This window comes from Eupeodes corollae, chromosome 2, assembly GCF_945859685.1.
Source record: "Eupeodes corollae chromosome 2, idEupCoro1.1, whole genome shotgun sequence".
Taxonomy (NCBI): Eukaryota; Metazoa; Arthropoda; class Insecta; order Diptera; family Syrphidae; genus Eupeodes; species Eupeodes corollae.
In genome coordinates, this window is record NC_079148.1 from 80,866,078 (window position 1) to 80,876,482 (window position 10,405).

The following is a 10,405-nucleotide window of genomic DNA, read 5'->3' on the forward strand; positions in this document are numbered from 1 at the left end:
CCCCTTCTTTGGTTTTTGAGCCATCTGTGTATTCACAAAGCAAGTTGAATTTTGACTACGTAGCCACTAGCACGCCACTAGCTTTGTGAATGCGCCCATTGTTTTTCAATTTTCACACGGGCAACTATACGTGACGTGCTCTCGAGTGCGCAAACCATCCAGTTTGTTTGTATTGGGGAAAGATGGGATCACAAAAAATATTGTACATTCTGTTGCATTAAGGGATTCATATTGTTTTTTGTAGTAGTGTCATAATTAGCGATTTGTTTATATATAAACAAATTGTTTGATGATTTGTTATTTTATCTACATCTCTCCCACTTATATACCACATCCTTACACACTTACAAAAAGTTATTTATTTTTAGCAAAATATTCTCTAGAAATTATTTATATAACAAAACAACGTGTGTCTCTCTGCAATAAAGTTGCGTTATTGGAGGTTAGCTGGCCAATCAGATACTAGAAACTTGTATCCATTGCAGATGTTCAGTACCCCCAGCGCCTACTAGTACAGCCAGCAATGAACTAAAATTCATGTTCCATAACAGTACTATAGATTTTATATACAAAGTGTTTATGTTTTCAGTCAGAATCAGAACGAGGAGGAGTTTCTTTTGTATTTGTATCATCAACGATTGAACTAATAGAATTTCAGTTCTCCTTCATAAGTGAAGAATACTCGAAAATGTAACCTAGAATTTGTTACTGGGTTAACTTAAAGTCGCTTAGTTCGTGAATAATTTAATGATACTAAAAAGTATTCTTAAACAAAAATCTTTCTACAGTGGACGTCACTCCATCTTCAATTTTTTTCAATACAAAACCCGTTATGATGAAAATTTGCTAAGACCTTCATTTTTGAACAAATACTCGTACCAGCTTTCGTAATTGTGTTTAAATGAGCGATACATATATTTTTTATAATTTAAGACTTTATTGGCTGTTGTAATAGTTATTTATGCTATCTCAGGGTAACAAATTAGTTAGAAGCTTAGTTTTTTAAAACACACATTTAATTTAACTTTAATTCACTTTATTTGCCGTCAATAGCTAAAAACAAGTAATTTATTTAAATATTCAAACACACATTATAACATACGAAGTTTAAAATAGCCTACATCATCACCTTATGCTTACCAATAATATATTATGTACAGAGTATCAAATAAATAAAGGATATCCTTTAAACTAGATGCAGCCGGTTTTAAGACCATTTATTAATTTTTTATTAATTTAACTTAATGGCCTGTGTGATGCTCTTTTTTTTTTTAAATAAGTACTTAAAATAATATTTCCTTGAGGAATTGATTATATATTCAAAATTGCTGATTTTCCTTAAATTATAAAAAATGCATATACATAGATATATGTTTCCAAACACTTTAAAAAGTTGCTATTCAATGTTTTGTCTAAATCTTTTTGCTTCAATAGTTTTCGTTAAAAGTCGATGTTTATGTTTATTTTTTTGTTTAAAGTATGAATAGTTATTTTGGTATCAACTGATTCAAATTTGGATTTTAAGGACTGCTTCCAAGACTCTTTGATCATCACTGACAACAAAATTTGAGTAATTTGAGAATTTTTTAAAATTATATATTTTTAAATCAGCAATACTAACAGAACATTACACAGAGTCCAAATGGTAAATATATTTTGAATCGCCTAAGGAATTGCTTGATCTAATAACAAGGCTATCCAATAGTTTACTGAACAACATGCATATATTTTCTTCATCCTACTCTATATTTGCAAACATTATACTTTTAACTTGATAATATACTCGTACATAAAGAACACAACTTGTAAAAAAAAATATTTTAATCCTATGCAATAAATAAAAGCTAACTCAAGTTCATAATATGAATAAAAAAATGAAATTGCCGATGAAAAAATTAATTTTACAATACAAAAATTATAATCATATATTTTGTTTAATGTATATCACAATTGAAAGTAGGCATCGGTCATAGGTTTTGAAAATTTAGATAAAATTAAAATTCCAAAACGCACCGTTGTACTAGTAAAGGAAATACAAATTTAATCGGATAAACGGTTCTCATTTACCGGTAATCGCTAATTTGTAGCCATGCCAACAGCATTGTTAGTGCTGGCTGTATAAATACTAATTTTCAAAGATCAGTATTGATACTTATAGTGGTTAGAAATTCGCCATGGGCATCGGCTACAGCCCGAATGATTTCCAAAAGCAAATCTCGACTAAGACCGGTCATTTTAGGCAAACGTGCAACCGCGGCAAATTCTTTAACAATAAGCTTCAAAGCATATTCTTTAATATCGGTGATCTTGGTAAAATCGGCTGCTTCCAAAGTTTGCAGCACATTTTCATAGGTGATGTTATGTTCAAGAGAGTATTTGCAGAATGCATGCAAACGGTTATTAGATAGGCCGTAAAAGCAGGGAGCTTGGAATAAATAAAGAGCATCTTGGGGAGGCATTTTTGTTTCACCATAATATATGTAACGTAAGAGGGAGCTAAACGACTCAAGAGATGGAGAAATTTCTCCAATTTGGATCTGAAATTAATACAATTATGTTTTTAGTTAAAATTAATTCCTGTGAAACAAACTTACATTAACCGTGTTATCGGGGGGCATGAATGACCGGAACATTCCTTGAAAATATGAACAGCGAGCTGAAAGAATCGATTTATGAGCTGGGATAACTTGTCCGTCCAAGACAAGGTTGATATCACAAAAATCCTTGCCACATGATTCCAAAAAGACTGCCATATCGCTTTCCAGGGTGGTTCCTTAAAAAAACCATATAAATTTGTGTTGAAGTCATTATTTTACATTTATTTTTTAAAGATAAAAATAGTTGATGAATAATGAGACTAGCGCACCAAAAACACAAATGCATGAATTAGAGACATGTATGCATTGTAACTGATTACCATCTTTCTTCTGATGCTAAAATATTAAAAGCATTTATTTTGACTAAATGTTTAATCAAATTATATAAAATTATATTATATATTAAATTTTACCGACTTTCCTATTGCTGAGCTTACACTATTCCCAAATAACTCATCATCTTCATCCAAAGAAATACCTGAACACAGATCAAAAATATTTGATTCCAACGCTGTAAGCATTTAACTTGTAAATTGAAAACTTTTACTGAATATTTAAAAAAAATTAATGGTTCTGTATAAAAAAAGCAAGTTAGTTTAAAAACGGACCAAATCATGTGCTAAAGTTAGTTCAACTAACAAGAAATTTTAGTTCTAAAGTAAGGGAGATAATAGAGCCCGTTATTTAACGCAATTCAAATGTTTGCACACCCAGTAAACATATTGATAGCAATGCTATCCGAGTAAAGACCATATTAGGCTTAAGAAGACAAGTATTGTACGTTTAATAAGAATATTTATACCGCTGAAACTGAATTTCAAAGCAAATGGTCATTATGACCTAATAACCTGGAGCGAATCACAATTTACATCATCCCAATATTTTATAGAATGAGTCTTTAGTAAACTTTGGAAAACGACGAAGATGAAGTTTGTCTTTAATACAAATTTAAAACTTTGAGGTGATGCATAGGGCTAAAGAACATTTCTTTTCATGGCAAATTTTTTTACTCATCCAAATGCAACAAAATAATTAACCTTGACACTCCGTCCTAAAGTAAATTCATTAAATGGAAATTTGGTTAATGTAGGTAATTAAATAGCTATAACTCAGACATAATTTAGTAGACTTTTATACAAAAAACAATGACGTTTTTTAGAAGATACTTACCTACATTTTTTTCGAGATTAGCATCCGGGTTGGATTTGCTTGGATTCAATCTTTTCCTTATTATCTCTACCAAAAGTGGCTTATCTAAATCACAGAACTCACTCGACATTACAACATCAGAAAAGTTTTCTTCCTTAACAATAAACTGCATGCAATGATCCTTAATAATTTGTATCCTTTAAATACAATAATTAAATGATAAACGAATCCGATCACAATTGTATTAACTTACTTATGTCTGTCTGCATTATATAGCGCTTCTAATACATTTTGTTTCGATGTCTTAAAGTCCAAATATTGTATGCATCCTTGAGCCAGTCTAGGCATTAGAAATTGTCCAGCTAGTTGGTATATGTCGGTTATCAAAATCACAATATTCTTGCTGTATGAATCCTTTAAATCAATTCGGTCGGTATAAATATAATTCAAAATAATTTCAAAAGCTTCCGGTGGAGCACTCAACAGCCGCACTTCCAACAATGGTCGATCGTTAAAGGGTACATCTGCAGTTCCTATTAACTTTTGTAAGTTAGCATTGCTAGCCCCGCGAGCAGCCAATATTTTTGTTCGTAAGAATTTTGATCGTGCAGCTACAAAGGCTATGTGTGCTTGAATTTTGATCGCTTCTGGACCAACGATAAATTGAATGTCACAGAATTGTTTCTCGTTGAAGAATTTTCCAAAATCATCTCTGAGTGTACACTTTGGATAGCTGGAGAATTGAAAACGATAAGTGTCACCACGCCGAACACTATTATCAACAGTTCCTCCAAAGATGTACATAGCATCGCTAATGACAGCTGATGCATGAAATACTCGCCCAGATGGAACATCGGAATTCGGCTCTGGTTGAATTATCGACCAAACTTGGGAGTCAAGATCGTAGCAATGAAGGTCGTTAGGTAATGTAGAATCGGCTGATCCACCAAAAACGTACAGAAAGCGATCATGGTGCACCATTGTGTGTCCGTAACGGCGAGATGGAGGAGCCGAGGCACCACGGAGGACATGTTCGTTCGAAATTCGTCGCCAACTTTAACAAAAAGAACATTTTAAGATTTAAAACTAAATTTAAAAGGTTTTTATTTCTAAACAAAAAAGATTTAAAAATGAATGCACAGTAAACATTCACACTTATTACTTTATAACATTCAAAGTCTCCCTTTTTCAATTTTATTAATAAATTAAGTTCAAAGATAGTTACGTTATATTAAGGATATTATCAATTAGACTTCTTATTTACGAAGTAACATTCACCAGATTTCAAATTAATTATTTAATAAAAGCTCATTTATAAATACAAATTAAAACCTATTCGAAACCCAGACTTATAAGGAGTGGTATATTCGCCTTCCTCGTCGTTGTTGGTTGTGCAATCGGCGTGATTTTCTGGCCACGTCCAAATATCCTAGTTGCGAAGCACCACAACACTCGGATACAGACGGATTTACTGATGACGAAATACAATTTACACTGTGAATGCTACCGAGAACAAAGACATTGTATATTTGGGTGAGGATTTGTTGTTGGAACTAGACTCAGGCAAAAGTCTTGAGTTTCAGCAGTGTGAGCGAGCGCATCACCACAATCCGCATTAATATACAAATAAATAAAGTTTACTCACTCACTATCCCATTAATCTAACTAAGATAATTTATATATTTTTTTTTAATAAAGAAGGCAGCAATCCTTGCCGAAACACTGGGAAAGTTAATGTAACTTAATTGTTTTATTGCAAAAATTACAGCGACCAAAAAAGCCGACGGAAAACTTTATTTCCACTTATCACAATAATTACACAAATTGTTCAATAAAACTACTCAATCAAAGTGAAGATACCTTTATCTTAACCGAAGTCCAACAAAGCTACTGGATGCGCCAACTAATCTGCAAAATATGGTTTGAAGAAAGCATGCCCGATGAGTGGAATCTCAGCTCAGTTTGCCCAATACACAAGAAGAGAGACCCTCTGAATTGCGCCAACTTCATAGGCATCAGTCTTCTGACATTACATATAAGATCCTTTCTGCCGTGTTATGAGCATTTTTAAAGCCGTTCGTTAACAACCTGATAGGTCCTTATCAGTGTGGCTTCAGCCCTGGAAAGTCCACTATTCACATTACGCAGATCTTGGAAAAAAAAAAACCAGGAACTTTAAATCGATACCCACAATCTCTTTATCGATTTTAAAGCCGCTTATGACAGCATCTATAGGGAAGAGCTCTTAAGGTTAATGTCTATTTTTAGCATCCCCGTCAAACTTAGCCGTTTGTACAGATTGACGAAGGAAAGTGCACGCTGCTCTATCAAGGTGAAAAGATCTCACCGATGCATTCGATGTCAAAAAAGGTTTTAGACAAGGCGATGCATTGTCATGCGACTTCTTCAACTTCGCTATGGAAAGAATTGTGCAAAACTCAACCATCAACACTAGATGCGCTATCTTCCAAAGGTCCATCCAATTACTCGGATACGCCGACGCATTGCGACGGAAGCAGAGAGGATGGGTTTAGTCGTCAATAAGTTCAAGACCCAGTATATGCTGTCATCAAAAAAGGAAATTGAATGACGTCTTGGACAAAATCAACATGGGCAGCTATAACTTTGAGGTAGTTAGAACTTTGTCAACCTATGCACAGCTATAAATTCAGACTACGACAACAGCGATGAACGCAAACGAAGAATAAGGGTAAGTTCATTAATGTAAAAATGCTGCAGTAATGCAAGATTTGCGTTCATAAATGTAAATATACTGCATTACTGCAGTCGGTAACTCTGTTCAAAAAAGCAGTCTAACAACTGAAATGCGATCAAACCTGCAGTCGTTTTATTTCTGTTGCAACTCTCCAGAAAAATGTCAGAACAAGATGAGTAGGTAAAATAATTGAATATTTATTAATTTTTTGGCAAAACATAAAATGATTTGTTATTAATAAGTTGAAATATTATATTTATACTTCATAAAAATGAGTGAATGAATCCTAATAAAACATTTTTATTTGACATTTTCAAAGAATTTTGTAAACACACTTAAAAACCAAAACTCGCGTAACTCAATGAAATAACTTAATTATTATTTCTGTCATAATTTTTATAGGCGCCTACTTTAAAAACATTTATGAACTGGTTTTTGATATTGTATATCTGCCGCATTCCTACAGTAATTTTTCTGTTCATAAATGCATTGCAGGAATTTTGTCGGCATGGCTTGTGCAACTAGTTGCATTTTTGAACTCACCCTAACTCTTGCAAATCCCTGCTTCTTTGGACCTAGAAGGCAATTGAGTAGTAAAGTCCTCTCTCGAGCATCTAAAATCAACATCTATAAGATACTTATCATCCCGGTTTTCATTTATGAAGATGAGAGCGTCTTAGGTTACTTCGAGAGAAAAATTCTTTAGGTTTTTTTGGTCCTGTCTGCATAGATGGAGAGTGGAGGAGAAGATATAACGACGGTGACCTGTTTGAAAGAATTAAAGTCCAATGACTTAGATGGCTGGGTTATGAAGAGCGAATGGACATCAACGCTCCATTCTGGATGGTCTTCGAATCCAATTCCGTGGGACAGGCGGCGCAGTTGAGGAAGACCGCGAATCAGGTGGCGCACGCAGGTAGGAGAAGACCTCAACCAACTTGGCGTGCGAAACTTAAGACAGCTAACGAGGGACCAAGCTGACTGGAGACGCATGTTGGTTGAGGTCAAGTTTACCTCGGACTGTAGCGTCACCTTATTTGTTTGAGAAAAAGTCATATTCTTTTCCTCTAAGTGAATATGAAGAAAAGCACTTAATTAGCGGTTCATGGAAGCCATACGCTTGAAGTTTCCTTAGGAGAATATCCAAATTAATCTTGGGCATGTTTCTGACTGTCTCGAGTTTTTATGCAAAAATTTGTGAATTATACAAGTTTAGAATTGGTAGACCTACCTAAAACCATGTTCATGTTTGCTAACATGTTTGAATTTATGTTGAACAAGGCTATCTGGTAAAAAGTCGAATAGCTTTTTTAATATACTGTCTAAGGTTTAGAATTCTGTATTCGTAATTAAAAATGATGCTCTTGAACTTAGCTTCCTAACGCTAATTAAACCGCATGCTATTAGAAATTATTGTAATCGCTCTGCAGATAATAATATCAAGGTGTGAATTTACGGGCTTCTACGTGAATATTTAAATATTTTTTTTTTATAATTGCATTTAACATTTGATCAATAATGCTATCGACTTTAGTTAGATTTTACAAATCAAATTAAATTCGATTCTTGTCACAGAATTTAAACAGACTATTTGTAACAAAATATTGCGAAAAACCAATAAGAACCAAAAAACTATGTACCATTCAAATACCTAGCCAAAAAATCTACGATATTTGCTTGTAATAACAGGTCACAGTCAATTTTATTACCATAGAAAGAAAGAATGTGGCTAGATACCGATTACACATTGTAGCGATCAGGAAGGGAATGAAGATGCCGCTTACTTCTTATGCCACACAGCAACCATCCAATAATTAGTTTATCAAAGGCTTCTTAATGCCTGGAATGTGACAAACCATGGATTTCATTGATTTATAATTATTTTCAGGGTGAAACAATACCCAAGAGTAAAACAGTACTTAAAATAATTTCTAGCCCATTTACCTAACCTTACAATTTAATCAGTAGGAAAGAGAACACCCGTGGCCGAATTTATGTCCAGTTATTCACTTTTATTCAATCGACACTTATATCAAACAACTTAAATTATTAAATTGCATGTATAATAAAAAATACATCAAGTATGTAAACTGTCTGTTAAAACTTACGTTTTGGTTTTGAAATGAAATTCAAACAGGGAATTGGTAATTTGCAATCCACTTTGTCCTGAGAAAACATACATGCAATCTCTTGCAACGGCAACGGGAAAATTGCAACAAGTAGGTGGTCGATCTCCATTTTGTTCAATTTCTTCCCATTGATGATTTTCACCCTTAATCAAGATAAGTTGTCATTTTAGAACAGGTTCTATTTTTTGTTAAACATTGAACTTACCGTTAGATTTAAGGTCCACATATCATTGAGCCGCGCATTACCGTCGTAGCCAGCATAAATCCACATTTTATGATCATACACTGCTGCTCCATGTGCTGATCGTGGAACTGGCATTCTGAAAAAGAAATAAAACATCATATAGGTATTAAGAATTTTTATTTGGTTATAATAATTAAAATTAGAAAAATTACCTGCCAGAGAATTTCCATTCGACCCACATAGCTGTCTGAAACTTGTATTCAAACAAATCATTTTTATTTGTTAGATTGGAGTTGGAATGGATATCACCAGTATAACCACCAAACATGAACATTGAGCTTCCATAGACAACTGCCGAATGATGATACCTGGGTGCTGGAGGAGTTCCAGTGGCACAGGCTCTTCCCCAAGACTTGTCTTTGACACCAAATCGTATCAAGTCATTTAACATATTCTTGCCATTATCTCCCCCGAACACAAACATAGCATCTTTATACGCTACCACTGTATGCTTGCTTCTCCTGAAAACATACCACAATAATTGAGAACATAAGCATTTACAGAAAACCGATTCCTTTATTGTAGAATATCGGTACTAACTTTGCTCCTACAAATTCAGCGCACTCCAGAGTCTTTGTCCATTGGTGAGTGGCTGTGTACGAAGAGAAATCTACATTAAGAGCATTGCAACTGAAACTTCCAGGCGACACAGATTTGTGTACTTTTATCGAATTCGAACTAGAATGCGACATCTTCCTTGTGCAAGTTCCTTTCCGGCCTTTCCGACTTCCACACTTTTCACAACCACTTGTAAATGAACATCCACAGCCACTGCAGCTACTGCTCACGCCAACGCTACAACTATTACCTGTATTATAGCCAGACCCGCAGCTTCCACTTCCACCACCACTGTCTTCAGCGGTATCGGTCTCACTTCCAAGAATCGCTTTCAACATCAAAGCATTACATGTATGGAAACGTCGCCGCTGATTGCTAATAGTTGCACTGGTAGTGGCGGTTAGCTGACAAGGAATAGATTTGAGGAGCCTCTCAACGGGATTTTCCAAAGCTGGTGGTTCGTCGTTAAAATCGTCGTCGTCTTCTTCGTTTAACTCACTACATACGCCCACACAAGACCAAATTCGTACGAAATATTGTAATGATTCGATGGCGATGAATAGGATTTGTACTTTGGTGTTACCAAATATTTATTGAAAACTTTAAGTTATTCTCATTGCTAAATTTCTTATTTAATTAAAAGAACCCCCAATTCAATCAACTAAAGTAACTCTTACGAAAATTTATTTCGAGAAAGATGAGAAAATTCTTGCAACAAAACAACAAAAAGAAAATATTTGACAATAGTTTCTGTTTCTGGTTTGTTGATTATAAAATCAAACAGATCTCTGTAAAGTGTAAATTTATACCGGGTGATATTACATGAAAGAAGATATATTTTCGCTTTGCAAATATATATTTAATTTTTCGCCATAACATATATTTCCTATATGCATTCCGCTATGAATTGTCTTTAATGAACAATAAAAGATATATAAAAATAAGATTCCTTTTACAATTGAAGAAATTCAATCTTTTATAAGGTTTTGTAAGGAACCTTTGAAAAACGAAC

At 34.0% G+C, this 10,405-nt stretch overlaps 1 protein-coding gene across 1 annotated transcript; it reads right to left on the reverse strand.

Moving 5' to 3' along the window:
* Positions 1 to 1,014: 1,014 nt before the first annotated feature.
* Positions 1,015 to 10,129, reverse strand: LOC129945341 (leucine-zipper-like transcriptional regulator 1 homolog). Its single transcript, XM_056055018.1, has 8 exons — positions 9,376 to 10,129; positions 8,988 to 9,296; positions 8,797 to 8,911; positions 8,571 to 8,734; positions 4,000 to 4,800; positions 3,768 to 3,943; positions 2,595 to 2,773; positions 1,015 to 2,537 (listed from the first exon to the last, which is right to left on the reverse strand). Exons 1-8 carry the CDS (start codon positions 9,729 to 9,731, stop codon positions 2,133 to 2,135), a joined length of 2,505 nt encoding a protein of 834 aa, XP_055910993.1. The 5' UTR covers positions 9,732 to 10,129; the 3' UTR covers positions 1,015 to 2,132.
* Between the last annotated feature and the right edge of the window lie 276 nt (positions 10,130 to 10,405).

Coding starts and splice junctions, on each gene's coding strand:
- LOC129945341 (XM_056055018.1), bottom strand. CDS start 9,731: ATGTTGAAAGCGATTCTTGGAAGTGAGACCGATACCGCTGAAGACAGT. Junction 8,735..8,796: donor TGTGGACCTTAAATCTAACG/GTAAGTTCAATG, acceptor ATCTTGATTAAG/GGTGAAAATCATCAATGGGA. Junction 2,538..2,594: donor CCCCCGATAACACGGTTAAT/GTAAGTTTGTTT, acceptor TATTAATTTCAG/ATCCAAATTGGAGAAATTTC.